At 34.3% G+C, this 17,413-nt stretch overlaps 1 protein-coding gene across 1 annotated transcript in view; it reads right to left on the minus strand.

The window, feature by feature from the left end:
* The window catches only part of ASCC3 (activating signal cointegrator 1 complex subunit 3), a 321,764-nt gene that overhangs the window by 252,940 nt on the left and 51,411 nt on the right, over positions 1 to 17,413 (minus strand). Inside the window, exons 5-8 of the mRNA XM_040627571.1 lie at positions 9,006 to 9,126; positions 7,282 to 7,486; positions 6,413 to 6,554; positions 5,698 to 5,823 (exon numbers count right to left, since the gene is read on the minus strand). Of these exons, the coding sequence (XP_040483505.1) occupies positions 5,698 to 5,823; positions 6,413 to 6,554; positions 7,282 to 7,486; positions 9,006 to 9,126 (594 nt within the window). The remainder of the gene's footprint in view (positions 1 to 5,697; positions 5,824 to 6,412; positions 6,555 to 7,281; positions 7,487 to 9,005; positions 9,127 to 17,413) is intronic.

Below are 17,413 nucleotides of genomic sequence, written 5' to 3' on the forward strand. Positions count from 1 at the left end.
TTCCGATCTTGTAGGATAGTATCCAATACTACTCCCACATGTGTTTGGAATAAAAGAATAGCCAAAAAGCATAAATGAACACAGAAGTAATTTGTCTACCAAATATAATTTCCAAAATAACAATAAGTCTTTTTGTTTTATCCACACTCTGGCCTCAATGTTTTCACCATTACATCTTCATTTTAAGCTAACATTTTAGCTAAAATGTATTAAGTACGTACCAGTCTTCAAAGATTTTTATATAAATAAATTTAATCCTCACAATTAAACTATGACGAAGGTACTATTATCCCAATTTTACAAATGAAACACTGGATCCCACAGAGGACAGTAAACTGCCCAAAGTCTCAGAGCTGGAAACTGGAGGATGCAAGTCAAACGAGGTCAGCCTAGAATCGAAGGCCCTGTCCTTAACCAACGTGGTTTTCTGCCTCCTAGACTTAACATGTACAAACCCTTCCTTTTCTTCTATTCCTCACCTTGGTAAATGACAATATCACTCACCCATGATGATCTGGACATCATTCTAGATTCAAACAAAAACTTAGATGTCATTCTAGAGTCTTCTCTCTGCTTCATCCCCTCCTATTTAATCAGTTACATACACTAGTACCTAAGTTATTCTCTATTATCCCATTTTACTTATAGGCTGCCACTTTCTTAATTTAGGTGCTTCGCATTTCTCTTCTGAACTACTCTCCAGCAGCTCTACTGTCAATCTTCAACTTTGCATTGCAACCAGGACAAAATTATCTGATGTGACAGTCAGTCAGGAGAGGATTTTATCTATGTTTCCATAGGATTGTTAGGAATGGCATGCAATATGAACCCAGTGAAAAGAGAAAGATACCATCTTCAGGAGTACTTTTCATGATACATAAAGATCCCACCTTGTATAAAAAAGATCCAAACCAACAAAAGCATCCACTAAACAAACATTCTGTTAACACCTACATTTTTTCCTGAGGTCTAAATTACTATTCATGCTAATGACATCTGGTGGGATCATTATCTAAAGTGACAGGACACCAAACGGTTTAATTATGTACTTATAATGACATATTGCATTTGAATGTATTCTTCTCCAATATTATTACTGCTTATGGAAGTGCAAATTAAAACCACAATGGTAAGGATACATGGGTGGCTCAGTGGGTTAAGCATCTGCCTTTGGCTCAGGTCATGATCTCAGGGTCCTGGGATGGAGCCCCACACAGAGCTCCCTGCTCAGCGGGGAGTCTGCTTCTCCCTCTGCCTACCACTCCTCCTGCTTGTTCTCTCTCTCTGTCTGGTAAATAAATAAATAAAATCCTAAAAAAAACCAAAAAAACCCCAAAAACCCATGATGGGAAATATCTACATTAAGTCAGAATGGTTAAAATAAAAATATAAATAAAATATAAAAATATAAATTAAGATGGTCAAAAGAAAAAGAAAAAATAGTGATTACATCAAATGCTGGCAAGTATGTAGAGAAATTGAGTCATACCAGATTGCTGGTGGGAATATAAAATGTTACTCCAGGAAACAGTGTGGTAGTTTTTTAAAAAAACTAAACATGCAGCTACAATATGACCCAATAATTGCATGCTCAGGTATTAATTCCAAAGAAATGAAAACCTAGTTCACACAAAGACCTGAAGACAATGTCTAGAGCAGCTTTATCCATATCATGGGTGGAATTATATTCCCCCAAAGTTCATAAATTAAAGCCTTAACTCCCAATGTGACAGTATTTGGTAATAGAGCCTGTAGGGAAATAACAAGGTTAAATGAGGTCATCTAAGTGAGGTCCTAATCCAATAGAGTTGGTGTCCTTATAAGAAGAGGAAGAAACACCACACAGGGAAGAGCCTGTGTGAGGTCAGGGGGGCACAGTGAGAAAGTGCCTGTCTGCAAGCCAGGAAGAGAGTCCTCACTAGAAAGTAAATCTATCAGCACCTTGATCTGGGATTTCTAGCCTCTAGAACTGTGAAAAAATAAACGTCTCTTGTTTAACCACCCAGCCTGTGGTTATGACAGCCTAAGCAAAATTATACAATTTGTAATAGCTCAAAACTGTAAACAACACTGACGTCCTTCAACAGATGAAAAGTTAAACTGTGGTCATCCATATCATATGTGGCAGGCAGAATAATGATCCCCACTGATTTCCACATCCTACTCCATGGAACCCATAAATACATTAGGTTACGTGGCAAACAGACATTAAGGTTATAGATGGCATTAACCCATTTAAGGAAAACTCTTACTCCTATAATCTAAATTAATATGAACGAAGATTTTATTTAGAAATAAATATGAAAGAAAAATAAGAAGTCTGATCCATTCATTATGTAGACAATGAATGTTAATAATGTTTTCAAATGAAAAGTGTTAATATTTAATACAATAAACAAAATAATCCTTAATGATGAAAATGCTTATAATAACTGGTAAAGTTTAAAAAGAATTATGTATAAAACTATTTACTCTTATAGGTTTTCAACCCTTGCTGTATTTCACAATCACTTATAGTGCTCCAAAAATCATCTTTAAAATATAAGTATTTGGGCCCATCCCAAGAGATTATAATTTAATAGGGAAGAAGGCACTTGGATTTTGAAAAAGATCTACAGGTAATTCTGATGCACAGGATGAAACCCACTAATATAAAATTACAATTTTGGTCTAATATATAAACTTACTATAGAAAATAACTTAAAACTGTAATAATAGGAAATTGGTTTAAAAGTAATAAAGGTATAAAACAGAATTTTATAAAACAGGTGATTACAAATGATGTTACAGATATGTCTGTTGACATGGAAAGATATATGTAGATATTTACACAAATACACAAAAAACAATATGTGTGACAAAATGCCATTTTATAAAACAAAATATACATGCATACATAAGTGTAGAATGGAGTTCATTTTGGTCAGCTGTGGTTATTTATGCTGCTTTATGCTGCTCTTTTTGCTTACCTCCATTATTTGATATTTCATATATAAAGGAACTTCATTTGGTGACAGAAAAGTTTAACTTTATTTTTTTTAAAGATTTATTTATTTATTTGAGAGAGAGAGACAGGGAGAGACTGAGCAGTGGGGAGGGACAGTGGGAAACGCAGACTCCCCGCTGAGCAGGGAGCCTGATGCTGCACTCAATCCCAGGACCCTGGGATCATGAAGAAAAGGTTAACTTAAAGTAATATGTATGCTTCAAGAATTTTTTTTTTTCAGTTCAGTACCTGCTTATGTATTTCTTTGACTTCTCTGTGAGTTTAATATCCAGATGACTAGATCCTGCGGTACACAGAAAATAAATGACCTAGGTCGCCAACAAGTGCCAAAATAAGGTGCTGGATTATATACTTTAAGCCTCCATAATCAACTGATTTGACTGAAACTGTTTGACAACCATTAAATGATGTATGCTTGATTGAAACTGTGTTAAGTCTAAGGCTGATGAGATACTGATCAGAGGTTCTTACTCATTATCAACATTGTCTTTAGGAAATACTCTACATTAACACTCTCACCATCTACACGAATATTCTGCAGGTATCTTACATCTTTGCCATACTTCTCCAAATAATGGGCATATTTTAGGTACATATGGATGCATTTGATGCAGGTGAGTATTTAGGAGTTGGTAAAAAGAAAAACCACAGGGGGGGTGTCACTGTCCTCTCTTATAAAAAGGGATAAGATGATGCGCCTTCCTACATCCCCCATGTTTGGTCTGATTATAGACTTAAGAAGTTTTCTTCAATATACCAATTCTTTTCCTACGTGCACCCCCTCCCAGCCCGTGCACTCCAAAACCATGAATTCTAACTCTACCTGCAATGTAGATCACCAAGAACTTTTTGACCTCAATTACATTTCACAGACTTGACTAAGCAAATTGTTACGTAAAACTAAATTCTGACAAATTAAGATGTTTCCAAATACATTTTAAAAGATCATCTGATGTACTCTATGGTGACTAACATAACATAATAAAATAAAATAAATTAAAGAAAAAAGAAAAAAGATCATCTGAACAGTTTTTACTTCAATTTACAGACAATCCAATAAATCAGATCCCAAGGACACCTGATTACAAAGTTAATCATTAATCTGCATTGCAATTTAGTTAACAATGCCCTATTACTAGAAGTCATTCAAATAACTTTAAATACTCAAATCACACTAGCACCTTCCTCTATATACTGATGTTCTCTAAAACCACTAGAGTACAACATTCGATATAATTTATGTTTCTGGATACTCTTTCAAGGGGCTGTACAAGTTTACCACAGTAATGTTTTAACTACATTGAGTATATGGAGTCTCCAGTATATTCTGGATTGGCACTACTTGGTAAGTTTATTGAAGGGAAAGATTATTTTTCCACACAGCTTTATAAATTAAACTTTCTCAAATCCTCACAAGTTAAACATTAGTCAAAATTATAAATAATCCCTTCCTAAAACTACACTATTACTAAAATTCTAAAAATTTGGGAAAATAATAAATAACAAGCTGAACAGTCAATTTAAGTAAATGTAAAAGTAAACTAAGAAACAGTTTATTTTGAGGGGTACCTGGGTGGCTCAGTCAGTTAAGCATCTGCCTTTGGCTCAGGTCATGATCCCAGGCTCCTAGGATCAAGTCCCGTGTCAGGCTCCCTCCTTCTCCCTCTGCCCCTCCCCCCTGCTCATGTTCTCCCTGACTGGCTCTCTCTCTCTCTTAAACGAATAAATTAAAAAACCTTAAAAAAAAATTAATTCGAGATAAAGCAAATATGGCAAAATTTTGACAAATGGTAAACAAAGGAGACAAAGGATATATGGTTAATACTATTCATGCAACTTTCCATAGGTCTGAAATTAATCAAAATTTAAAAGTTGAGAATAATAAAGAAAATAGTTTAGAATTTGATCCCCTCCTCAAATAGTATTCTATCGTTTTATAGGTTGACCGTCTGATATATCAATACATGAATCCTTTAAAACAGTTTAAGCCAGCCTACACAGGTTAAATCAAATATTAACTAAAAAAAACAAAACAAACATGAAATTATAGAAATAGATATACAAAGATATGTTTAATGTGTGAAGAATGAGTTTTTAAAACTCAAAGTCCCCTGGGGCACCTGGATGGCTTAGTCAGTTGAGCATCCAACTCTTGGTTTTGGCTCAGGTCATGATTTCAGGGTTGTGGGATCAAGCCCCTAGTCCAGCTCCATGCTCAGCATGGAGTCTGCTTGCCCCTCTGCCTCTGCTCCTCCCCTGCTCCCACTCTTTTCTCTCCCGCTCAAATAAATAAATAAAATCTTAAAACAAAAAAAACCCTTAAATTCCCCTACTGTACCTCTTCAGTAAACAACTGCATATATCCTCTCTACTATATCAGCCAACTACTGACATTTAAAAATAAATTTTCTAGTACAAATCTATTCATAAAACAAAATATCAACTTCTTAAAATGATCATCTTGGGACACCTGGGTGGCTCAATCAGTTAAGCATCTAACTCTTGATTTCAGCTCAGGTCAAGATCTTAGGATCCTGAAATTGAGCCCTGCCTGGGGCTCCACGCTGCTCTGCAGGGTGTCTGCTTGAAATTCTTTCCCCCTGCCCCTCCCTCTGTCCCTCCCCCTGCTCCTGTGTGCGTGCTCTCTCTTGGTCTTCTAAATAACTAAATAAATAAAATGATCATCTCACCTCATCTAAGTCTTGGATATAAACTGGTTTTTCCTCAAAGCCAACTGGCATTGGTTCACTATAGGGAATCTTTACTTCTTCATACATCTTGTTATTCTCTCTTTGGATTCCTTCCGGTAAAATCATCTATGAACATAAAAAATAAAAATTAAATAATAAAAAAACAGTTGTTCTGGTAAAGATTCTTTAATTAGAGAGAACAGAGAGAGAGAGAAAGAACACTACTGGCTTTAGACACGGCACTGGTAAATAAATATAGCTAATTTAAAGAAAAACAAATCTAAACTAAACAAAACAAACAACCCATATACACACAAATTATTCACATATTGGATCTCTCATATAAAACACCTATTATGCTGATGAATTTTAAGTATATATTTTTAGATGGTCTCCCGAAGACAAATGTACTTGTGTGGCTAGGAAAAATGAGCAAACTGCAGTGTAAAGACCAAAAAATAATACAACTGCTAAAACTCAAAAATACAAGTTCTATAAATAACAAAAGGGAAAAGAACAAATATGTTCTGAATACCTACTATGTGTCAAGAACTTTACAAACACTGCATTATTTCATTTTCCCCAATATTTTAAAATAAAAGTTAGCATAGTATATCAAATAATACAAGAGTCACAAAAGAAACAGGGAAAATCTACGTGTTATTTCCTCAGAATAGACATATTACCCCAAAGTGGTCATATACTAGTGACATACCTTTGCACCAGCAATGAATGCTGATGTTCTCATGGCTTCAGCCTGGGAATCATAAACATGGGGATAGCGTATTTTTTCAATATCCATGTCTCTCTGCCTGCTCAGAATTGGAACACTTCTAGCATTCAGAAGTGCCTGCTCTCTGTAAACACGAACATAATAGGATAAATCTGAAATTTTTATCTTGCAAAAGAAAGCATATATTAAAACAGTCACTATAATAACTATTTCGGGAAGCCTTCCCTTATAAAGTAGAAGAAACAAAATAAAGAAAGATAATAGCATTTCTGAAATTTTCTGTATAACTACATAGGAGTTAACACATTTTTAGGTACTATTTTTAGGTAGTATCACCTGGTAAGTTTAATTTAATGTTCCTTATTTATAATTTTGTTTGTCACAATCCAGAGATGTGTAACAAGGTATCAATTCCTTTTTAAGAACAGGATTCAATATTTAAAAGAACAAGTATCATAATGCCTTCATCCCTTTTTCCTCCTTCCTAATTCTAAATAACATGAGGAAAAGTATTCTTATTAACCCAGGAAAAAAAAAACCCAAAAGGCTCAAGATAAATCTGTGTAGGCTTTACAAATTTTAACCTAGTGGTGTGTGCCCAGCATCTAAAAATAGCTTACACCTCTGTAATCCAAATCTCTCACCTACACAGATGCAACCAAGAGTATTCTAAGATCACTGCTTTCTTATCCCAGAAAATTGGGTTTTCATACAACAAAATTCTGTTATTATAAGAAAACATGACTAGAAGAATCATCTAAATTGTTAAAGCTAAACTACAAAAGGATGATATTTTGCTGTCGTTACAGCAATTACAACAGAAGCATTTTTCAGCTTCTGGTTTTTATTACCTTTGTATCCGCAATTCCTTAGGATCAAAGCATGTAAGTCCTTCTGCAACTTCTGCATCTTCTCCAGCCTTTCTTTCTCGTCTAGCAATTCTTTTTTCTTCACGGCGATACTGTTTCATTAATTGCTTTTCTTGTTCAGATTGAATAGTAACTTGACAACCATAATTAGGCTTAGCATTTTCTCCTAAAAGTTTTTTGCAATTGTCTACAAAGCAAATTAAAGAAATGTTTTATAAATTTAACCTTTATGAAAACCATTTTTCCCTTCGCCAAAATGTAAGATAGCACAATGCTCTAATTAATTTTTTTTAAAAACTGTCACATTAATTGTATGTTTTAAGGAGAGGTTTTTAAAAATATAATATCTAGGTGATATTAACACAATGGCTTAAAAAAAGTCACCAGACATTTTCTTTATACAGATTACATAGTTTAGTGTTATAAATTCTTAGATAAAACACCAGGAATTTAAAAGTTCAGTTTTATAATTTTGAAATTATTTGTTTATATAATTTCAATAAATATAATAATTATCAATACTAATTAGCACTTCCTGTTAACATAATAATAAAATATTTTTCATATTAGATGTAACTTTTCCCTATGTAACAGACCTTATTGTGTTAAATTGAAAATATGTTACTACTTACTTAAACATGAAATAAAACTTATTAATATTAGCTCAGGATACATTTATAAGATGACCAAGGCAAATAAAGAATATGATACACCTTTTCATGGAAATAGAGTTTAAAAAAAAAAAAAAAAAAAAAGGAAGACGGCCAGAACCACTAAGAATCAGGTCAATGAAAGCTCAATGTTTACAAGGTCCAATTTAAACTTGTGGTTTGGCCAACTCAATATTAAGGAAAATATTTCTTCCAACAGGATTATCTTCTATGTTTAATTAAATCTTTCCAAGTAGGAGTATCTTGGCTTACTGCAGCCCTAGAGTAACTAACTGACCGGAGTGTTGCTGTAAGCAAATAAAATTATTGTACTGAAGACCTACTTGTTCCAGGCACTGCTGCTAAACTAGGAAGACAATGAAGACTGAGATTTGGTCCATACTCTGAAGGAGCACAGTGCAAGTTATTTTACCAAACTCTAAGATCCAACACAGAACAAGGAAGGAATTAGGTGAAGCATCAAGATGGGAAAGTTGGTTTTCTAATTCTTCTAAGCCACAGTTAGGCTATTGTTCAGCAAAAACTTTAACAGTTGGTATTTGTTTATGTATGTATGTGTGAGTGCATATGTAAAGAGAATAATAATGAGAGAAAGAATGAGAGAGAGAGAAAGAAAGCAAAATGTTAAGGACTAGCAAATCCACATGAAGGGTATACAAGTATTCACTGTATTATCCTTACACATTTACTACAGGTTTGAAAGTTTTCAAAATAAAAAAGTTGGGAAGAAATTATAACACTACTTGGCTCATAGTAAATACTACATGTATTTGCTTTAAAAAAAAAATTGTCTATTCAAATCTCCAGCAAGAAAAAATGCCATACCTAAACATAAATAGAATGTCTACTGTAATACCCTATTTAAGGCATTGATATTTGTTTTATATTCTGCCATATCTAAAATCTACTTTAAAAAGTGGTATCACTAAATTATATAATAGGCCAAAGGATATTAAAAGCATAATTATATTAAAAAGATTTGCTAACCAATGAATCTTTCCATCAAATTAGAATTACCACTGAATACTTTCTTACCTTGAAGAGCCTGCAACTTATGATCATTTGAAGAATTAAGAAATCTATCCACAATTGTAATTCTGTTCTGAAGGAGTTTCTCAATAAGTTCAAGTCCATCAGGTCCCAGCAGCTCAAAAAGCTTAAAAGAGAAAGAATCAGAACAATTGTTACCTCAAACTCACCATCTTCAAGTTCAGCAGAGGTATGAAGCCAAACCAACACAGAAAGAAGTACCCAAAAGTATTTTAAAAAAAATAACTTAAGAATGAAAAATAACTCTTCATATTGTCATATATCTTTCAGCTTTACAAAGTCAATTTGCAAGTACTAAAGCACATGATTCAACTTTTCAAAATAATTATGCTTTATAATTAAAGCTAACTCACAGAATAACAAATTCTTACACTTGGCTTTTCTTGGTATAACCTAAGGAAATTTCAAAATTAATTTGCTTTTTAATATACTTTTCTGTTTTTCACAAATAGAGTCCAGAGTACCATTTTTCCTACAACTTATTACATATAACAGCTGTCATTATAGAGTGAAAGAACCATTAAAATGTTTTAATGATTCATGACATGCAAATTTTTAATGCTTAATAATTAATTTTATTATTTTTATTAAATTTATTTTATTTTAATGCTTAAATAATTTTTAATGCTTAATAAATCTGAAATCTAAACACAGTTCCACAAGTGGTTTAACTTTTTATAAAAGTTTCCATGTGTATCTTATGAACACTAATTGCCAAAGATTAAGCTGATTCCAGTGTCAGAGAACTAGTGATTTAGAAAGACTCTCAATCACATTATTGTAAGAAATAACTGCTCCAGAAAGCCTTTAGATTTCTTCATACGTGGTCTAAGGATATAATTTTTTTCCTCTCCAGAAATGTCATATCTAATTTTACATGTGAAGATTTATATTAGCCAAATTCTAACTGTTCTCAGAGATTCCACACAAATAAAATCATAATTAAAGTAGGAATTTATGATAAGTATATATGAAATGTTAATATTTAATAAATATTTTATTTTTGCTGTTCATTTTGTGGACATTATCTATATACAAGGCCACAGCCCCTAATTCTAGAACATCTTGACTTTTGAGCTAAACGTTACAGAACCCAATCACTCTCACCCTGGCTCATAAAGCACTAATTCCACACAAGGAGAGGCAAGCCAAGAAGAATTTAGGCTACTGCCTACCCACCTTCCATCAAGTACTCAGCTCCTAAAGCAACGGTGTCACTCAGATATAAGCTTTCCATTGTCCCCACTTCTACCTCCAAAGTTTGCATCAAAGATTTTAGACTATAAAACAAAAAGGTCCCAATTTCTTCCAAAGGTATGTCCTCATTTGCAACTTGGCAGGAAGTTGAAGCCTTCGGCCATCTCAAAAACAGCACAGATTATGCTTAACTGTAACTAGAGATTCACAAATTCAACAACTGGGTTACAAAAGAGAACTAAGGAGCAACAAGTGGGAGGAGTCCTCTTTGGGTGAGAATAAGTATCAACAATGACCTCTGGAATTATTCCTTCAAAGGGGCCCCAAATTTATTGGATTAGTTTATGGAGCAATTTATGCCCCAGGACATTTCTACAAACAACAGAGCAATTATCTGGTAATTGGTAAATTTAATAGCTTGGTGTGGTCAAGTAAAAAAAAGCAGAGGGTCCTGTCAAAACTACTTTCATCCCAGGGTGACTGTGCAAATACCCAAAAGTGTGCCTCCTTGAGAAACAATACCAGAAGCTAAACACTGTGGGGTAAGGGTGAGAGGAATTGTCTGCACTAAAATAATCCAGCTAATCACTAAACAAATTAACAAGATAATAACAATAATATACCCAGGGCGTGGTAGATTAGATGAAATAAATTCCTAGAAAGACACAAACTACCAAATAACAGACAATCTAAATAGACCTGTAACAAGTAAAATATTGAATTAGTAATCAAAACTACCCACAAAGAAAAGTGTAGGTCCAAATGACTACACTGGTGAATTCATTCAAAAGACTTAATGCCCCTTCTTCACAAACTCTTCCAGAAAACAGAAGAGAGAACATTTCCCAGGTCTTTGACCCCGAAACGAGACAAATACATCATAAGAAAACTACAGACCAATATCTCTTAGGAATAGAGACACAAAAATCCTCATAAAATACTAGTAAACCATATCCAACAATATATAAGAGAATTTACACAGCATATCAAAGTGAGATTTATGTCAGGAATATAAAGTTGATTCAACATAAGAAAATCAATTGATGTACTGCATTGTATCAACAACAACAACAAAAGAAAAACCACATGATCCACTCAACAGATGCAGACAAAGCATTTGATGAAATCCAACAGCCTTTCATGAAAAAAGCACCCAACAAACTAGGACTAGACAGGTACTTCTACCACCGATAAAGGGCATTTATGAAAAACCCTTAGTTAACATCATACTTAATGGTGAAGCCACTAAGAACAGAAATGAGACAAAAGAGTCTATACTTGTAACTTCTACTGAATACTGCATTGGAGGTTCAAACCAGGGCAATTAGGCAAGAAAAAGAAATAAAAGGCATTTAGATTGAAAAGGAAAAAGTAAAACTATTTCTTTTCGGAGATCGTCTATATAGAAAATACTAATGACTCCACTAAAATACTATTCAAACTAATAAACAAGCTTTCAAAAAATGACAAAACCATTCAGTGAGGAGAGATCCTTCTTTTCAATAAATGATGCTGGGACAACTGGCTAGTCATACGCAATAGCATGAAGTTAGACTTACACCATAAACAAAAATTAACTCAAAATGGATCAGTAATCTAAATGTAAGAGCTAAACATCATAAAATTCTTAGAAGAAAATGGAGAAGATCTTCATGTCCTCAGATTTGGCCAAAGATTCTTAAATATGACACCAAAAGCATGAGCGACAAAAGAAAACATAGATAATTTGGATTTTAGGGAAACAAAAAAACCGCTTCAAGGGATAACATCAAGAAAATAGGGAGAAAATGAAGAACCAGAGAAAATATTTGCAAATCATGTATTTGGTAAGAGACTGGTACTGTCACTGTCTACACCCAGAATATATAAAGAACTCTTACCACTAATAAAAATACACCAATTAAAAATGAGATCTTAATTTACCATAGAAAAATACATAAATGGCCAATAAGCAGGTGAAAAGATACTCAACATCATTAGTTATCAGGGAAACACAAATCAAAGTCACAAGAACCACTAGAAAGGCCATTTAAGAAAACTGGAAAATAACAAGTCTTGAAAGGATGTGGAGAAACCTGGAACTCTCATACATTGTTTGTGGAAATAGAAAATTGTGCAGCCACTGTTTTCCACAGTGGTTCCTCAGTGAGTTAAACACAGAATTACAATGTGACCCAGCAATTCCATTCCTAGGTATATATCCCAAAGAATTTACAACCATGTGTCCAAACGAAAACTTGTATACAAATATGGATATTCACATAGCCAAAAAGTCCATCAACTAAAGCACGGATAAATAAAATGTGGTATATCCATACAACAGATATTCCTAAACCATAAGAAGGAATGCAGTAGTGTACAACATGGATAAACCTTAAAAACATTTTGCTAAGTGAAAGAAGCCAGTCACAAAAGACCACATATTATAAGATTCCATCTGTAAAAAATGTCCAGAATAGAGCAATTTCTAGAGACAGAAAGTAGATTTGTGGTTGTTTAGGGCCTGGGAACGGGGTCAGGGAAGGAATAGGAGGATAGAAGATAAATGTTTACAATTTCTTTTTTAGGTAAAGAAAATGCTCTAAAATGACTGTGGTGATGGCTATACATATCTATGAATATACTAAAAACCAGTGATTTATACACTTTAAATGGATGAATTGTATGGTATGTGAATTATGTATCAATGAAGCTATTTTTTTGAATTATAAACCAAAATGATTTAAACCAAAATACTAAAAGTAACAAAAAATTACTTATGGTTAAAAGATACAGATTAAATACAAGTTTTCTGTTAAAAATTTTAAGTGAATGTTTTGAATTGCTATTAGTTCAATGTAAGCCCTGTGCTTAAGGTTAAGAGTGATATTTTAAAACCAGCAAATTCAAAAAACGATACCTCCATAATCCAAACAAATTACAGTAAGAAATGCTCTCTACATACAGCATGCAAAGTCTTTCATATTCTATCAACTCTCAGAGAATGTGTTATTTCTTAAATTGAGACCATTTCTTCCATAAGAAAATAATTTATCATGGCAGAGTTACCCTTACACATATTCTTAGCTACTTCAAGTTTACTTAATCTGAAATACAATATTCGCACATGATAAATTAGAGATTCACCAATTTTTAGTCCAACGTAACTTTAAGGAAAACACCAGTATATCTGGAAGACAACTTCTAATGTAATATCTCAGAAGGAGGATCGCAGCACAAAGAGCCCTTTCTTTCTCTTACTTCCTTTTTTTTTTTTAGCCCAGTACTTCTTAAAAATAACCCACCTAAGACCTAGCAAGAGAGACAAGAAGGCTGTTTTGCTCTGAATAGTAGGACTTCCATTACTTCCAAGATGAAGAATCCCCAGTAGAATCCTGAGATCAGCTGTCATCAGTTTTAAAGTAATCCCAAAATTACGCTTTCCCTAACATTTGCCATTTTCATCCACATTGAGAGCAGGTGCAGTTCTCATTTAAGATTTGCACTACAAACTAATTTGGCAATGAGGGTGACTATTTGTAAAGATACAGCTGTCTGGATCACTGCTCTACACACTGACACAAGTTCCAGAAGCTATCAAGTTGAAAAACAAAGAGGGAAAAGTTAGCAGTACGTAAAGAAACAGACATCAACTACGAATGAACAAACAAACAAGAAAGGAAGAAAGAAAGAAGAGAGAGAGAGAGAGAGAGAGGGAGGGAGAGAAAAAGGTAAATTTTACTATCCTGGCTATAAATTAAAGATATGAGGTTTAAAGCAGACACAAGAGGAATAGACAGGTAACATCCTTGCCCTGGTAGAGGTTGTTAAAGCCATTATTATGATCAATATATTATTATTAAGGTGCTTCTCAAAAGACAGAGGTTCTTAGAATTCTTACCGTTATTATAAATCCTTTGTCATTAAACTAAATTATTAAATTGAAATAGTTCATTAAATTGAAATAATGAGTGGAAAGAGTCAAAATAATGAACCAACAGACTACATTCCTAAGATGTCCAAAAAAAAAACCATTTCAGAACATGTACAGACTAACTTTAAACAGCATTACTTCCTTGTTTCTTATAACACTTCTAACAGATAAATGTAGCTTGTGAATCTCTCAGGAAAGGTAACACCCACTTTACCCCATATTCTGAATTATATCATATTTATTCCACTTGGAACAATGCTATAATGGATGCTATATTCCCAACATAATATCAAGTGAATCACAAATATCACATCTTCATAAAAACAAAATTTAATAAACTTTTGAATAATATACCATGGAAAATTATACCCTAAATCCTATGAAAATTGGTGAGAGAGAGAGAGAAAATGAACCTAAATTAGAACTATAAATCTGTTCTCAAACTGGGGTATGCAGAGATATGCTGAGTGTTATTGAAACCACAGAAGAAATATGGCAGATATCCTTGGATTATCAGTTTACTCAAAGATTAAGAGAAAAAAAATACTATTTCCAAGTAAAACAGAACTTTACTCATTTTAATGTACTATACAAACTCTGTTTCTCAGGTTAGTCAAAAAATGAGTAAAGTATTTAATCACTAACTTGGGTTTTAAAGCAAGTAAAGTTTCAGTATTTTTAAAAGGTCTGTCAGTTCCATTCCGTTTTTTTTTTTTTTTTTAAGATTTTATTTATTTATTTGAGACAGCAAGAGCATGAGTGGGGAAGAGAGGCTGAGAGAGGGGGCAGAGGGAGTGGGGCAAGCAGCTCCCTGCTGAGCGGGGAGCAGGACATGGGACACAGGGCTCCATCCCAGGACTCTGCGATCATGACCTGAGGTGAAGGCAGATGCTTAACCCACTGAGCCACGCATGCGCCCCTTGCTCCATTCTGTTTCCATCTAGTCAATATTAAAGAATTAACAAAAGTCAAAACTAAGTCTATCTGGAGTTCCAAAAGACCTCTTTCAAAAGAGAGTCCAACCCTTCCACATATCAAATAGTCAATGGGCATTCTCAAAAATGACGCCGTGAAGCACAGTAGGCACGATATCGTCATGTGAGCAAGGTATCCTTTTGGATGACAATATGGTTAGGGAGATTATAGGATTAATCTCAATATCGAGTTAAGCCACTAAGGTTGTTCTTCAAGGAGTGGCCATGGCTCTGTCCTACTCAAAATTTTATCAATGATATATAAGCTAGAAGACATATTAAGTCAAATTAGTTGAAGTGTTAATTAGCTGCATGATAGAATCAAGATTATAAATTTTCTAAATAGTCTGATATATCTGGCCAGTCCTAAGGAGAAGTAATAGAGACAAATATAAAACCCCACAATTAGGTTAAAAAAACCTCATGTGCAGGCTCCTCTGCTAGGAGCCTGCTTCTTCCTCTCCACTCCCCCTGCTTGTGTTTCCTCTCTCGCTGGCTGTCTCTCTGTCAAATAAATAAATAAAATCTTTAAAAAACAAAACAAAACAAAAAAACCTCATCTGAATTTCTACAAGATGGGGAAACTTGGACCCACAAATAAATTCCCAAGAAAGTTCCTGAAAGGATGGGGGTTGGTTGCTTCCAAGGTCAATATGAATAAAAAATGCAATGAAGGCAATGAAAAATTTTAATGTATAATAGTAGTACCACAAAAATCCCATTTATCAGGGCTCCCAGCTGGGCTCATTCGGTAGAGCACGTGACACTTGATCTCAGGGTCTTGAGTTTGAACCTCACGATAGGTGTAGAGATTACTTAAAAATAATTCCACTTACCATCTCAAAGGATACATTGAATGAACCATATTTAGAGTGCTGAGTTCAATTCAAATTATACTTTTTAAGAAGGTGACAATAAAAAAAAATAGTAAAAGAAAACCAAGTAAAAATAAGATATACCTATGCAAACTGTTTCAACAGCAGATCTATTTTCATATATTATTATCCATTCTGTTTGAAGGATACTCATTCACAGACTTGGTTAAGATAAAGACAATTTATTTTATTCTGGCCCCATCTTCCCTGATCATTCACCACTGCTAAATACTCCTTATCCTTCTTTAAACACACTTTTCCTTTGATACCCTTGATACATCACTTTTTGGGTATGTGTCCTACCACTCTGGAGGTACCTTCCTGTCTCCATTTCAGGCTCACTTTGACTATCAAATGTTGGAGTTCCTTAAGGCTTAATCCTAGGCTTTCTCCCACTTTCATTCCATATTCTTTCCTTAGCTGTTCACATCTAGGCCCTCAGCATCCAGTAGCAAGCATGCTAAAAACAAAACAAAACAAACAAAAAACCTCTTAATTTTATACTTCCTTCCCAGAACTCCACTTTGTGCTCCATGTATCTAATTGCCCAGTTATCATCTCCAGTTGGAGGTTTCAGGGGCTCTCACAATTCTACAAGTCCAAAACTATCTCTTAGTTTTCCACCCTCTTGACGGTTTTCTAAGTGTTCTCTATTTCCATGAATAGCACCGCCATCCTTACAGTTACACAAGTCAAAAGTATAAAATGCATCCTTACGACTTCTTTACCCCACAGCACCCAATCCCACCCCTTTCATCCATTCCACTATCAAGTCGTCTTGATCTCAACTACTAAACAGATTTCAAGTCTTTCTGCTTGTCTATTTTAAGCTCCCAAACATTGAGTGCCTGTACCTCTCAAAGACTTTTTTTTTTTTTTTAAGATTTTATTTATTTATTTGACAGAGAGACAGACAGCCAACGAGAGAGGGAACACAACCAGGGGGAGCAGGAGAGGAAGAAGCAGGCTCCCAGTAGAGCATGGAGCCCGATGTGGGGCTCGATCCCAGGACCCTGGGATCACGCCCTGAGCTGAAGGCAGAGGCTTAACGACTGCACCACCCAGGTGCCCCCTTCTCAAAGGACTTCTAAAAGGTTTTTGCACATCTATTCAAAACACCCCAATCCATTCTCCACATAGCAACAACAATAAATAATATGAAATGTAGGTCTGCTTAATACATGCTACCTCCCCTCCACTACTTGCCAACAAACTCTCCAATGACTCTCCACTGAAGTAGTGAGTGGACCTGAACAAAGAACCAGAACCTCAAAACATCACAAGTGCTAAACTATAATTAAAAAATACTGAAGCATACTCAATCATATTGCTCTGACTAGAAAGAATTTTAATACCATTAATAAAGTTAAATATTGTTTTTAAAACAGCATCCTTTTTAGTTCTCCATTTCTATGTATGTTTTATGATGAACAT

Source organism: Ursus maritimus, unplaced genomic scaffold (assembly GCF_017311325.1).
Source record: "Ursus maritimus isolate PB19 unplaced genomic scaffold, ASM1731132v1 scaffold_13, whole genome shotgun sequence".
Taxonomy (NCBI): Eukaryota; Metazoa; Chordata; class Mammalia; order Carnivora; family Ursidae; genus Ursus; species Ursus maritimus.